Genomic DNA, 15,852 nt, shown 5'->3' with positions numbered 1-15,852 from the left:
ATTCAGGGCAGAGAGAATTTGCTACTAGCATCTGGGAGTCAGGACATCTCAACCCCCAACCATGTTCTGCCACTAACCAGCATTGTGATCTAATCAAGTCCCCCCGGTGTGGCTCACAGTTAGCCATCTCTGAATTAAGGAGCTGAATGAGATTGAGTCTTCATCTCCAAGAACTTTCTTAATGATTTGAGCTATCCATTCATCTCCAGGGGCTCCTTCACTTCATTCACACAGAACTGATTTTTGAGTTTTTTACCTGGATAAACTGTCCACTTCTGAAAGCTTCCCCAGGCTCAAGGTTTTATGGGCAAGGGCAATGACACGGAAGCCTTGCATTGTGTAATTCCTCAGTTCCTGTGGGAAGTTCCTGGGCACTGCCAGGAGAGAAAAGACAGGTAAATGCAAGTTTACATTGAAGGTCACTGAACTCCTAAGCAAGGCTCTGGGATGCAGTTGCTGTACCTTGTTTTAACCTTCACTCCATAAAAATACTTTAATAGAAAAACCACAGCTTCTAGTTAAAGGCCACAAACACTTCATAGTGTGTTCTTATTACTCTGACAGAAACAAATGCCAAAAATGTTCTGGTCATCAACTGAGTGTCAAATACACTGGCTAGATTCAGTATGGACAGACCTCAGGATTGTATCAACCTGGATAAAATGAGAGAAATATCGATTCTCTAAATCAGGGGTCAGTGAACTACAGGCCAAATCTGGCCCATTGTTTGTTTTTGTAAATAAAGTTTTATTGGAACACAGCCACACCCATTAGTTTCATTGTCTATGGCTGCTTTTAGGCTACAATGGCAGGGGTGACCAGTTGAAACAGAAACCATGTGGTAACAAATCCTAAATTATTTAGTACCTGGCTCTTCACAAAAATGTTTGTCGATCCCTACTTTAGATAATGGATGACACAATGCCAACACGTGTGTATTTTGACATGGTAATCATAACTAATGATAGTATATTTATAAAATCTTTATGGTTTATAGTATGCCTGTAAAGGCATTAGGAGGAAGCACAGTATAATGGGCGGTGTAGCAGCTTATGTAGCAAAACACTGACTTCCAGTCTCCACTCTATTACCAACTAGCTCTCTGACCTTGGGCATGTTAAGTCTCTCTTCTGCACCTCCATTTTACAATAGAAAAAAGGATGGGGTTGTAGCTCTCTATGAACCCATTCAGCTCAGACTTTCTGAAGTAATCTTGCAGGTGGGTCTAATTTCAAGGAAGCTCCTACCTCTCTATTTCTTAAGTACAGGAGGGGAAAAAAATCACTTAAGATGATATTAGCATTTGTAAAGGATCAGATTTTAGAACAATAGGAAGAATTGGAAGTGCTACCAGAAGAATAAAAGGTGACAAGTGACACCAAACCTGACAGAGCAGGGTTAATAGCTACTGGTTAAAATGTCAGAGATACTTATATCTGTGTGGCTGAAAAAGTAGAAAGAAAAGTATAGGTCATCAATCTATAAAGGATAGTGTTAATGAGAGCTATGAAGATCAAAGAAAAAGGAGGTACTTCTAAGACACAAAAGACTCCAAGTAGGAGAGAAGTTAAAGCAATCATTTGCCAAATCAAAATTCTGTGCACGAGTTGATGGATATCAGCAATCATAAGGCGAATATAGATGAAAATCAAAAGGAAAAGGCCAATTTATCCAAATGAACTCATTTGAATGCAACAGTATTCTTATAAACCTGGGCTGCTGCTTAGAGGGTGCATATGTTTATAAGACTATGAAACAATACAAATCAGCTCAAAATCTGGCCCAGAAAGATGAAATTATTGTGAAAATGATCTATTACCTTGCTCTAATACCATCTAATTTACTGTAATCACTTTTTTTTCTGCGACTTATCTTTTCTACATTCTCCTTCCATTGATGTCTTTGAGTCTCCTTTGAGTCTCCCAGGAGGTGACAGAACACCCCTTCTGTAGAATTGGTCTAGTGTCCCAGCCTCTCCCTTTGACTCTGTCTTCTGAGTGCTTCTCACTATCACCCACGCTGGTTCTCTGAGCCCTGTGTAGCTTCCTCTTCTGGCTCCTGATGCTCGCTTCACATCTCCTTCTCTGATACCCCATTGTGGTTGGGCTTTTCTAGCTGGACCACAGCTGGGCATTTACTCTCTGCCTCTTTGCCTTGAAAGTATCATGTCTGCCTTATCAAATCTATGAGTCCCACTTCCCACACACTGAGAAAACAACCACCTCTACACTTATTGACTTAGGCTTGTTTGCTTTACGTGTTTGGACTTTTAAAGCACTTTCACTCCCGAAAGGGAAATGTGCCAGTTAGTACCTGTTTCAGATCTGCAGAACTTGGCCAACATCTCAGGGGCGCCCTTCATGTAGACGTGGAAGTGATCCTCGCCTGCTAGCCCAGCGACCACAGACATCCTCTGCAGGCTTGACGAGAATGGAAACTGGCTCAAGATGGTGATAGCTTCCACAGGACTCTGAGAGTGGACCAAGAAAAAGGCGTTTAGCCCAGTCGGGATGGCTCAGTGGTTGAGCGTCAACCCAGAAACCAAGAGGACATGGTTCAATTCTCGGTCAGGGCACATGCCTGGCTTGCAGGCAGGTTCCCCAGTAGGAGGTGTGCAAGAGGCAGCTGGTGATGTTTCTCTCTCATTGATGTTTCTATCTCTCTCTCCCTCTCCTTTCCTCTCTCTCTAAAAATCAATAAAAATTTAAAAATTAAAAAAGAATAAAAGAGGCGTTTAAGAAGCTTTCAAGTGAGATTTAGCAGATACACACCAACAAACAGGGTTTCCTTTGCAATGAGCTCAGGGACATCATGAAGTGGTGTACTTGTCATAACATTGGTATTTTTCTGGCTCCCTCTAAGGCAATTCCCTCATCAAGTTGTCTGCAAGGCCCTTTCCTTTGGCTGCCTGGAGAAATCCTAATCATTTTCCAGGCCAAGTTCACAGGTCACCCCTCCTTTGTGGTGCTTTTCTCTCCCAGTGCCCATCTCTGGATTCCTGTGGCACTGTGTTTGGCCTTTATTATAGCACTTGGCACATTGTATTATACTTATTTGTACCTCTATTGATTTTTCTACAAGCCCGTGTACTCCAACACAGAGCCCAACGTGTCTAGCATTGAAATCACTCCATCCCTTAGCACCGAGCACAGTGCTCTAGCGTATATGGGTACTCAGTGGGTGTTGAATGAATTAATCGATAAATTCAGGAGTAAACAAATAAGCAAACCAACTATGGACACTGTTAAAGTAAGGCAAAATAATAGGGATATAGAAATATGTAAAATTCAGGGGAGTTTCATCTGTTTTAAGGGGAAAGAGCTACATGATTGAAAGAAGCAAATCATACCCGACTGGCTTTCGGTCCTGGTTTTATTATTATGTTTGAGTCTGACGTCCTAAATTTGCAGTCGTCTACATTGCAATCTTCCATTATCTGTTTTAAAATAAAAAACATTCATAAGATTCCTTAGGGGAAAATAATAAGAAAGAAATTTCTCTCATTTGCATAGCACTTTAATCTTTCCAAAGCCCTTTTCACATACTTTCTCTTCTAGGCCAATTATCTTAATACCCCATTGTCAGATTTCTGTTGTGTTGATTTACGTTAAAGGATCTTCTTGTAGAATGTGGAAAAGCCAGAAATATTGTGACTGCATTTTAAGTAGTAATTGATGGAAGAAGTGTGAGCTATAGGCCAATGGCTCTTCCTAAATGGTATGTCTAGTAATTGAAGGAGGGCTTACGTGGAGACTTACCCTTCAATGGAACTGAGCACATTAGCTCTCAGATGATTTAGGATTGGGTCTTTAGATAAACATGGGAGTATTTCTGATGCTATACCCATGCTACCAGCCTAATTAGGTAGCTAGATAATTAGCAAGTTAGCATATTTCAAAAAGGTTTATATTTTTTGGATATTATAACAGTGTAAGTCATACCACCTGAGAAACTAATATTAACCTAATATATGGGAAAATCAGTCAAATATATACATAATAAAGGTCAGAATATAAGAGACAATAGTGATGTTCGCTCTGTCACCTATTTAACCTTAGAAATATTGCTGCATTTTTCTAGATCATAGTTTCTTCTGAAAAATACTCTAATATCCCTTCCAGTGCTAAAATTCTTACAGTTTATAAGGACTTTTTCCCTCCCCCTTATGAAAGGTTCCTAACTACCAAAAGATGCTTAACTCCAGGCTGCTTCTCACCCAGCTTTAAACTTGATGAACATTCTTGCACTTTTATGCTTTGTTTGGGGTGGATATAACTGTTCTTAAAAACAGTTCTGACAGAGTTAATACTAGTGATTTATGTTTCCACACACGAACCTAACTCATCTGTCATTTGTGCAGATAGTGAACCCTCCTGTTATGGAAAAGGGGGCACTACTAAAACCAGGGTCAAAGTCACATATAGTAACAAGGGCCCTGTGTAATTCATTATTGTGCCAACTCTAGTGATGTTGGTAGGACATTGCTTATAATAATTACCCTGATTCCTCCCCATTAAGATCCAGGAAAGTGAGTACTGTTTTGTCTTGGTGTCAAAACTATCTCCAAAACAAACACTCTCATTATAATGTACTGATATCAGTAACTTCCCTGTTTAACAGGTTTCTTCTTTTTATTATTCTGGCCTCTAGAAAGCTACAATTTTCCTACCATACATCTTTAAATTACACTTTTTGTGAGATGTTCTTAATGTCCCTACAATAATTTGTTTCCATTTCTTTGCAACTCTGTTTAAAATGCTGTCCTGTATTTGATGTATCATTATAAGTAGCTTTAGAACATTTTTTTGGAGGACAGGAGAATGTAAGTAACTAATTCATTCGTTCATTAATACCCTCCATATGTTGGGCACTTTACAATACATGGGGCCCTTTTAGGCTCACAGTCTCAATGCTCACCACAAGTCTGCGAGTGAGGCTTTGTAATCTCAAATGCATGATGAGGCACAGACTCAGAGCCTTGGTTCTGAATTTGGGTCCACACTAGAGAGTGGTAGAGTGGAGAGGTCTTACCACCTTGTCATGACAGTTGCCAAGATGGGTTTATGACCTTCAACTACCATTCACACTCAGCTCAGAAAATTGAACCCATTGGACTAAGAGTGCCCCCCCACACACACACACACTTTGGTGCATAAACCTATGCTGTCTAATACAGTAGCTACCAGCCATTTTTAGCTATTTAAATTTAAATGAAATGAAGTAAAATAAATTTAGTTCTTCATTTGCATAGCCACATTCCAAATGCTCATTAGCCACATGTGATAAGTGATTACTATATTGGACAGCACTGCTTTAGTCTACTGTTTCTCTGAGGATGTTTTGAAGAATATTTTTCTCCAAAACATGTTTTGGCCCATAAATAAGGTTTCTGTGGTCAAATAGGTTTGGGAAATACGGCATTTCATAGTCTCTCTTGAATATTCACAATGCACCACAGTATATTAAAGAAATCTTGCAGTCAAGAAATTGATTTAATTTTGTTTAAACAGCAGTTCCCAAATCCATCTGATCATGCAACCCTATTTCATGTTGCACTCATTAACAGAGTCTTTGGCACAGAGGCTAGAAAATTCAGGTAGGATCAGACTTCATTTGTGCATGATTATAAATCTTCTCTGGTTTCAACCAAAGCTAGAAAAGCTTTAGCAGTCCCAGTAAGGATTTCTTCATGTTTTCTTCATTCTGTTGAAGCAATAAACTATCATCTTACCCAGTTGGTGCCCTCAAACATCTTGAGGTCCAGAGGGTCTCCCTGGATGGTCCCATCCAGGAGGATCAGAGAGTGGCAGCTGGCCATGGCGGCACACAGTGGGCCCCAGGGCAGAGCCCTGCCTGAGGCAAAGCTGTGGACTTCCTGGAAACTGGTAGAGAAAATGACTAATAAGTTAAGGCCTTCAACAAAATCATTTTGCACCTGTGCCCCTTAAATCTCACTAACACGGAGCTTCAATAATACCCAATCCCTATGTCAAAAACCTTCAATAGCTCCCCATGTCCAGTATGATAAAGTTCAAACCCGAGCCTGGTATTCGAGGCCCTGACTGCTTCAGTTCTATGTTACCTTACAGATTCTACTCATACTGGTGTCCTTGATGCACAATTTTTCCAGAGCCAAGTTAAACACCTTGCTATTTCTACATTTGCACAGGCATTGCCCTGCCCTTGAGCCCTTGGAGAGTTTGCAGATAGCAGCTCACTTGGCTTCCTTATTTTCTAACTGGAGTGTTCTGCCTGCACATTGCTGTTCAGAAAACCATCCTTTGCGATGGATATGAATCTCCTTTTCAATAGTTTGCCACTGGTCAATGAATGCTGTAATTACAGCATATAGAATCATAGGGACTTCTGTCAGGATACTTGTAGCCTGCGCACATGATGGCAGCATCTCAGGAAGGCACATTGTAAGGCTCAGAGCTGATTCCTGAAAACTCCCCAGAGCTGTCTCTAGGAAGTCACACACCAGAGGCAAGAAGTCCCTCAGCCAATGGTGCAGAGGAGATGAATAGGATGCCTGCCCTGTGGCTCAAGTAGAAGCATGCACGGACTGCAATATTTCTCTCTACTCAGCCTTTTGGCCTTTGCCCCTAGTCCCTGAAACTCCTGGCATGGACGTCCAGCATCTAAAGCTTGTTTTCTTCTTTGACAGTAGACCGGTTTGGTTTACCTTCTTCTTCTCCAGTCTTAGAGCTAAATAGAAATTATATCTAGATGTTTCTATCTCCCCAAAATTTTCAGAGTACTAGGGGCAAGGGAGTGAGAGGCAGGGTTGAAACTGCAAACATCCTTTTCTCCTTTTGTGACTCAGACCAGTAGAGGCCCTGCCTGTCTGGACAAAGACCTGGACTGGACCTGTACACAGCCAGGGGCAGAGACTCAGGAGTAGGGCTAGAGCCCAGGTAGCTTGTTGAGGCCCAGACCATGGGTCTCCTGCAACGATGTGCGTGCTGCCTGCCTGCTGTTACTCTGCGTCCTTTCATTCCGCTGGAGTGTAAACTAAGGGAAGAGATGGAGCTCTTCTTCTCTGGATTCCCTACCACACTAGCTGCCCAGGAAGTCTTTGCAGTTTTTACTTAAGCACAGTCCTGATTTCACTCTTTACTGCTCTGTTTTAGTCATTCAGCTTCTTAATCACTAACCTCATTCTATTCCATTTTTCATGTGGAGCTTGAAGGCCTACTTTCCCTGTCTAATTCTGAAATTAGAACTCGTTTAATTTAAAAAATTAGAATAATTGGGAGCTGGTTCCAGCCAATTATTATCCATATTTTATGGGGCATTGATCCCTCAACACTGGAAGAATGGATTTGAGTAGCCCCAAGGCAGCCTCACCAATCACACATTCCTTCTTCATGAAGGTGCCTACCAGTTGTCAGCAGTGGGGACAGTTCCCCAGAGGTCCAGCCCATCCTCTGTAAGAGTGCCAGTCTGGGGGGGAAAAATAGAGTCGGTATTAGTATAAGATTTGGAGCTTTTAATTATATCATGACTCACATAAAAACCAAATTCCAGACCTAGCTGGTTTGGCTCAGTGGATAGAGCATCGGCCTGTGGACTGAAGGATCCCAGATTCAATTCTGGTCAAGGGCACATGCCCGGGTTGTGGGCTTGATCCACAGTGGGGAGCATGCAGGAGGCAGCCAATTAATGATTCTCTCTCATCATTGATGTTTCTATCTCTCTCTTCCTCTCCCTTTCTCTCTAAAATAACTAAAATTATAAGAAAAAAAAACATAAATAAACAAGTTCCCAATAAATTAAAGTAGATCCAGTCATGCAAAGCCTTCTCTTTGGAAGCATCAAATTTTAAATCAGAGAAGGGCACCTGAAAGAAAGGTTCAGCAGGTGACAAATGATTCCCAAAAGACCATGTTGATAATTAGATGATTCTAATTACTAACCATTACAACAAAATGGAAGTGATTTGTTTTTGTTTGTTAATGTTTTGACTTGTTAAATGAGAGAGGTTCAGTGAATGAATAGCTAATAAGAACCAGCTTTGGCTTTTAGTTGACACTTGTTATCTTTCTAAAGAAGAACTCAGAAATTTTTTCTTTACTTTTTAAGACTATTTAGTTCACAGTCTGCCATCTGGTTCACACAATTTCCTAAAATATGGGTGATATGGTGACTTTCCAGATTGATAATAAAATGTTGATAAAGGGCTTTGAGACTAAAAAGAGCAACAAAGTGCTAAATGAATATTAATGAATGTCCCTGAATGGGTTTTATTGTTAGGTCAAGAGGAAAATAGTTGGAAGATTTAATTTGCTGTATTATGGGAGAGTATTTATCAGAAAATGTAACAGAGAATTCAAAACAGAACTGAGGACAATCATAGCACTTTTAATTTGCTCATTGTTTCACAGTTGGTCATGAACTACATATCCCAATGTCTTCAGTACGTAGGCTAACAGCTTTAGGCCTGCTTAATATCCATTCAGTGTAAAGAGCTGGCTACCAACAGCTTTAGGCCTGCTTAACACCCATTCAGAGTAAGGAGCTGACCACCGTTGTGTCAACATTATCAAAGCAAAGCAGAGTACTACCAAGTGTTGGGGAATATCCTGTTTCAACAGTGACACCCAGGTCTCTGACGTACTTTTTAAAAGTCATCTCTGTATAAGACACTGAATTTTCAGTTTTCTACTAAACAACATCTTCCTATCATTACAGCACATCACATTAGCACAGTACTTTACAGTGAAGTGATCACAATGCTTTCAATTCTTACAACTGAGTAAATAGGTAGACACAGTCTCAGGCTACAGGTGACCGGAGCAGCCTTAGGACACAATGGCCTGTAAATAAGAAAGAAAGAGCCAGAATCCAGTCATCTAGAGTCTTCCACTAGATGACAAATGGTAAATAAATTTGGCAAAGTATATGGAAAGACAAAGCCCATACTGATTTTTAGATTAAAGAATTAAGGAATCTTTGTTGTATTCATTCATTTGGACTTTATAGAAAGCTAACATGCCTGTGTGAGTTATTTCTTGAAGGGCAAAAACAAGAAAAGCTATTTGCTTCATTTCCCTCCTGCATTTTATAAGAAACACAACCTATGTGTTTCCAAATCCCCTTGAGTTGTTCCATTTCAAAAAGACTTAGCAACTTAATCCAAACTGAGATGTTTTTCTGGTGATTAGATTATGTTTTTAAGCATCAATATCTTGAACACGAAAATAGAGATGGTACGGCAGCAAATAGAAATGGTACCATGTTATTTATCTGCGTGAAAATGACCATAATACAATAAAGCTGACCATAAAATAGAAAGAAACCTAAATTATAGCTGAGATTCTAAAGAGAATAAAATAGATAAAGAAAACTTCTTGGCATAAATATTAGCCCAGGCTTGGGCTGAATTGAGTAGAAAAGGGGGAACTTGTTTTAGAGAACTTACAACAAACCAACATTAACTGGAGATACACATGGGAACAAGTGTACTCAGAAGCCCAGTGGTAAATATCTCCTAAATTGAAACAGCCCTAGATGGAAATTCAATAATTCAATTAATTGTAGAGTGCTTTTATTCCAACATCGTGCTGGTAGAGCTTTATAATGTGAAAGCTAGAAAGAAACTTAAAGATAATCTTATCGCAAAAGTTATGCAGAAAGTTAGTCTAAATTCAGGATTCGACTTCTCATTTTGCTAACTCCCAATCAGGACTCCTTGACACTATCACATGATGTCATGCCACCAGGAGTTTGGCCAAGCTTGCTGAGGAGTGGACCCTAACACAGACTAGCAAAGAAGCACATGAGGATGGGGAGGAAAAAGCTTTACATAGGAAGTAAGATAAACACCCTGTGTAAAATTAGCTCTAGAAATAGCCAAATATAATGAACATATTTTATAAATCTCCTTCCTATATTCTAAACAGTAATGATGACACTGGGGTAAATAATGGGAGTCCCTATCAGAAAGTGTCCAAAGGGCTGTTATCTGGCCCTGAATCTAAAAGGAAGCTACTGTTAAGCTAACCCTACTGGTTCCTCACTGATGGCAATAGAGGATTTCCTTTACCAAAGGAAACTGAAAGAGAATAGAACTAAAGCAATCTAAGAGCTATGCCACTTCCAATTGGGGATGAAGACTTGTCAAGCCTGGTCCTGTCTCTCCAGTTTGTCCTCTACTCTCCATTCTTGACTTCACTGTTGACAATGAGCGTGCTCTTCAGTTACCCCCAGATAACTTCCTGCTTCAACCCGATCTCCCTTCTATCCCTTCTTATCAAACGCCCCCATTGGAATAACTAAAACACACCTATAAAAATGTTACTGGCCCTGACCAGTTTGGCTCAGTGGATAGAGCGTCGGCCTGCGGACTGAAGGGTCCCGGGTTCGATTATGGTCAAGGGCATGTACCTTGGTTGCGGGCACATTCCCAGTAGGAGGTGTGCAGGAGGCAGCTGATGGATGATTCTCTCTCATCGATGTTTCTAACTCTCTATCCTTCTCCCTTCCTCTCTGTAAAAAATCAATAAAATATATATTTAAAAAAATGTTACTGGTCTTTTTAAAAAAAAATGGGAAGGACTCCCATTCGCTTCATGACAAGGCCCTACTCCTTAGCTTGGTACATCAGGCACTGAACAATTGGGCTCCTCTCCAGCTACATTCCCTACCAAACAGCCCACATTCCAGCCACACCCCAGTGAAATTTATCCTCCTGTGCTATAGGCCCTCACATCCTTATGCTTCTTAGCTGCTTGGCTCTGAGCCTAGGGCCCATTCTATCTAACAACCAAAACCCAGCTCAGAGATGACCTCCCACCTGTGCCAGGTAACTGCACCTCTATGCTCCACTCGTACCTGCATTAAGCATGCATCTCACTGCATTATCATCATCTTCACTTCCATTTACCTGCTTCCTCAGCTAGACCATGAACTTCTCAAGAGCTAAGAACATCTCATTATGGGGCCCTCTGCCAAAGTGGGTTAATTAAAAAGTGGTCAAGCCTTTATCAATTATTCAAATGCAAATGAACTGAAGACACCACCCAGGGAACAAGCCAGGCCATTGCATTATAGCAGTGAAGCTATGAGGCAGCGATATGAATATGCTCACTTCAGCTCAGGACAAAGCACTTCAGGGAATCAAAATGTCCCTCATATTTTTTTTTTGCCTGAAAAAGCAGTCATATCTATAAGTTACTACAGTAAGAGGTTGTTTAGAAACTCAAAACAGGGACCAAAAGTATTAAATTTCACAGGAAAGAAGTTCATGAGTGATGGCTGACCCACTTCCTTGGGTCTCAGCACAGCAGGCTTCTAAAACATGATCTCACATGAGCTCACTATGTGGCCTTCTCTGGCCTCAGTGCTCCCATCTGTAAAATGAGGGCGCCGGACTAGACATTCTCTGAGGCTCTTCCCAGCTCTAAAATCATCGATTGCCAAACTGCAAAGTTTAGTTCATACTTTGTCAAAGCACACGAGGTTTATTTGTCCGCACATATTGATTCTCTGTGGGGAGATACAGTAGATTTTCTTTTTCTTCAGCCTCTTTTGTGCATACATGATGCCTGTGGTCAGGGCAGCTGGCAGCACTGGAGGGACAGTTCCGGTGAAGAGGAGCAGGGCCATGGCTACGGTATGTCTTGGTGAGACCTGGGGAGGGGAGGGACACACAGGTTAGCCCAGCCAAGCAGGCTGGCACCCTTCCTGGCACTGTCTCCCCCAACACAGGAGCTCTAATGACTCAGAAGATTCCTACCGAACTGGCTCTCTCGGCGGGGCTGAGGGTTCTCTTGGCTGTACTCAACGAATGAATAAATTGCCTCCCACTGCAGAACACAGGAGACTCTGGTCCTCACCCCACACTCTCCATGACCTTTCCTGCCTCGGTTTCTCTCCACATAGCATTCCTTCCACTCAGAGTGCCTAGCCCTTCTCGGCCCATCCATACACCCTCTGGTCTCCCAGGGCACTGGGACTAGTCTAGAGTTATATTTCACACAGTGGCCTGACTCTTGGATTATAAACCTCTCTCCCCCTCTAGCCCACAAACTCCTTGGGTACAGCAGCTGTAACTTACTCATCTTTGAATTTATCTTATTCATCTCTTGATAGAGAGTTTAGCACAGTTTCTGACACAGAGGAGGTGCTCAGCACACACACTGAATCAATGATAACTTGCTAAAAACTATGGCCAATATTTTGCCAAGATCTCAGCAAATATTATCTGCTATAGGGAAGCCAATAATGAAAATAAGTGGCCCTCACTGGACACACACTCTGAGGCGGGCACACACACATTGCTTAGTTACTCCACAATAACCTCATGACGTATATATCATTATTTTTTCTTAATCACTTAATAAGTGAGGAAACCAAGGCTTAAAAATTAACTTCTTCAAGGCCTCATGTTAGTTAAATGATGAGGATCTGAACTTAGTTGATCCGACTCCAAGGCACAAATGCATACCAATGTGTTTTACTAACAAGCCAGTTCTCCTGGAGTCAAGATTCCAGGCAGATCTGAAGAAATTCACAGGCTGGTAAAGGCAGGGCCAAGATCAAGTCATGGGGTGGTTTGTTTTATTTTTCACATGCCCTAGATATAATGGCTCAATCCTCTCCAACCTTGCCTAGGTGTTATTTTTTTTTAAATGAACCATAAGTTTGACCATAAAGTCCTCTTTCGAGTACTGAAATCGCAGCTTCAAATTCAGTAGCAATGGCTGCTAGATACATCTTTGGTCCAATCTCAGTTTATTGCAAAATCCATAATTGCCTGCTTTTCCCTCCCACAGCCACAGGGGAGTTTTGACTGTAAGGACTCGACCCTGTCTAATCTTGAACCAGTGCACATAAAGGAGGTCAACAGCACCATAGGTTTTGACCCCAAGAAGATGGGGTCTATAATTAGCCTTGTTGCTTTGGTGCATATTAGATGTTGAGTCCTGCCCAGAAAACCTTCCTTCCCCATCATTGCCTCAGGACAGGGTCTTGTGCCTGTTTTCCTGCTGAACACTCCTACTCCCATTTGAAACTGGTATCCTGCCTCAAAGTTCAGCCCCCCGGGGTTTGACAGTCTGCCTCATTCTTTCAGGGTCCATTCTACTCCTGCCAATATGCCCTGGCCTCCTCCAGACGTGTTCCATGGAGTCTTACTTCAGATTGAAAGGACTATCAGAGATCAAATGAGAGCATGAACATCGCCTAGATATTCTTAAGAACGTGTCTCTCCCCATAATATTCACCCCTCTCCCCCTCCAACACACACAGAGAATGTACTTGATGCTACCAGTTGGGGCATTGTAACTAGGTCACCTGCTCTCAGTTTCATACCCATGTTTGAATCTGTTTATTCACATTTTTTTCTTCTTTCCTTTGAGCCTACACTGTTAAGATCTCAGATGTCTCACAGAAAAGATGGCATAGCTCACAAGAGAATCAGACTCTCAGGACCAGAAAGGACCTCAGAGATCATTGTGACAACCTTTCCCTCTCCAGCTATCACAGCTATGAAGAGAGAGACATTCAAATGAAACAGACACCCTGAAGCTTAAAAGGACGTGGGAATCCATGCAGCATGCAGCTCTGTAAAAGTAGACATTGAATTTCATCTCAGAACCTAACAAAACACAGGGCCAACCATTGCCTGCATGGTATGTTAAGTATTCCCTGGACAGAGTACACCCTCAAATATGTCAACACTCACAAATAATCCATATTTCTAGGCATGACATTCAGGATCTCCTTCAATCTGATCTCTTTCTACCTTGCTAGACTTAATCTCTTAATTGCTTGCTGATGCCAGAAGGCCCGTGTGCATTTCTCCTTTTGTATTTGCTCACTCAAATTAGTATGGCCTTCCTGCTCCCTGATCTGATTAACGAAATCCTCCCCATCACATCAGGCTTAAGAAATATGTATTTTCTCTGAAGCTATTTGGCTTGGGTATCACCAATGCAGTAACTTCTTATCCCCATCTAAGTGGTGAAAGGAGCAACTTTTTGTAGCTGCACCATCTAATATAATTTTTACTAACCACAAATGGCTAATTAATGAAAATAAAATAAAATAGAAAATTCACTGCCTCGGTTACACTAGCCATATTTCAAGCGCTCAATAAGCATGCATGGTTAAGGGCTACCAAACTAGACAGTGTCTACACTGCATACAATATTTTCATCATCTAAGCAAGCTCTGTTGGACAGCATTGATTCACAGAATAACAGGACTCAGTGGTAAGTCAAACTCCTTGAGAAAACTATATTATTAAAAACCCTTACCCTCAGTACTTACTCTGTGATACATATACACACCAAGGGCATAGAAAAAACCCACAAGTCCAATACAGGCCAGGAACACTATGAACTTGAAGGCATCACTGTAGAGTTTGAAGTTCAGAGGCCGGGGGTAAAGGATGGATCTCACCAAGTCCCCTTTGGCTGTATTGTAACCTGCATGAAGATAATTACAGGCAGAGGAAGGTCCCTTTAGTTTCCCCCAAACCAAAAATGGTTTGTATTGAATTAAGAATTGGTTAGGAGGGCGGCGCTGGGGGGCGGCCCCAGCAGCGTGGGCGGGTAGGGGGCGGTGGAGGAGGTTAGGGGGCAGGAAAAAAAAAAGAATTAGTTAGGAGGGTCATTTGACTATGGCATGAAAACAACATTGCTGTGACCTAACAGTGTATTTACATTTATTCTCCTCACAATTCGCTGGGCACAAGAAGTAGCATTCCCGTAGCCCTGCTTGGTTTCTCTTTCTTTTCGAGTCACTGTGTCAGTAGCTCACATTGCAGTTTTAGACCAAATATGTATTGTAATAATAGAAAATTAAGAGAAAAACAATGCACAAGGCAAGTAACTTCTTAAATATATATGCCTCTGATCATGTCATTTTAAGATCAAAAACCTTCCAGAACACCCACTTTTTAGAATAAAGTTCACATAACTAGGCACGGCATTTGAGGTCCCCTTAAAGCTGTTCCACCCCTTCCTTGCTAGACTTATCTCTCAACTGCTCACTGGTCCCAGAAGACCCATGTGCTTTCCTTCCTTTGTGTTTTTCAGATGTAAATTAACATGTCTTTTCAGCTCTCTGATATGATTGGCTAAATCCTTCCTATGAGGCGTGGCTCAAAATGCCACTTCATCGAATTAATGTTTTCAGAGTCCTACTTTTATAGTTCATATCAAAACTAATCTCTCTGCTTTTTGGAATGTCTGTAATACTTGGTCAAAGACATCTATCACTGCTCTGTGTTTGAGTTAGCTATAAATCCATCTGTGTCCCTCACCACACCATAAATCTTCCTTAAAGACAAGGAATACCTCATGATTTTTTTTCTTTCGAGTCCTCAGTGCATAGCACTTAGTAGATACTCATTAATATCTAAGTTATTAATATCTAAGGTTGCCTACTATACATTCTAGATATGAGTCAGTATTATAAATATAAAACATGTCTTAATCCCACTACTTAATGGACACCTGGTCTCCTGAAACATGGCTTTTCAGGCTTTGGAGAAAAGGGGCAGTGTTTCCTGTAACCTGTTACCTTAGCACAGTAGTTTTCAACCTTGGCTGCACATTAGAATCACCTGGGAATCTTGTTAAAATCCTGATTTCTGGGCCTCATCCTCCGGAAATTCTGTTTCTTTGTTACTAATGATGAGGCCCAGAAATCAGGATTTTAACAAGATTCCCAGGTGATTCTAATGTGCAGCCAAGGTTGAGAACCACTGCCTTAGCACTTTACAAGCTCAAATCAGGTGCTTTTCATGATCCCTACCCTTCTTGGCTTCTGCTAGTCAGCAGGCCAAGAGATGTTCTCCTGCGCACTAAATAGTTTGAACAAAACTTTTTTTTTTTAATT

At 41.3% G+C, this 15,852-nt stretch overlaps 1 protein-coding gene across 8 annotated transcripts in view; it reads right to left on the bottom strand.

Annotated features, from left to right (window-relative positions):
* The window catches only part of ATP13A5 (ATPase 13A5), a 103,542-nt gene that overhangs the window by 43,940 nt on the left and 43,750 nt on the right, over positions 1-15,852 (bottom strand). For all 8 annotated transcript variants that reach the window (XR_002828211.1, XR_002828213.1, XR_002828215.1 and 5 more), the window contains 7 exons: positions 14,278-14,435; positions 11,446-11,634; positions 7,385-7,446; positions 5,732-5,882; positions 3,350-3,436; positions 2,314-2,470; positions 257-374 (listed from right to left, as the gene is read on the bottom strand). Coding sequence is in view for 2 of the 8 variants with exons in the window: in XM_006084915.3 (XP_006084977.1) it covers positions 257-374; positions 2,314-2,470; positions 3,350-3,436; positions 5,732-5,882; positions 7,385-7,446; positions 11,446-11,634; positions 14,278-14,435 (922 nt within the window). In the remaining 6 variants the exon portion in view is untranslated. The remainder of the gene's footprint in view (positions 1-256; positions 375-2,313; positions 2,471-3,349; positions 3,437-5,731; positions 5,883-7,384; positions 7,447-11,445; positions 11,635-14,277; positions 14,436-15,852) is intronic.

Source organism: Myotis lucifugus, unplaced genomic scaffold, assembly GCF_000147115.1.
Source record: "Myotis lucifugus unplaced genomic scaffold, Myoluc2.0 scaffold_14, whole genome shotgun sequence".
NCBI lineage: Eukaryota > Metazoa > Chordata > Mammalia > Chiroptera > Vespertilionidae > Myotis > Myotis lucifugus.
The sequence above is the reverse complement of the archived record's forward strand: the minus strand, read 5'-3'. Positions and strand labels throughout refer to the sequence as shown.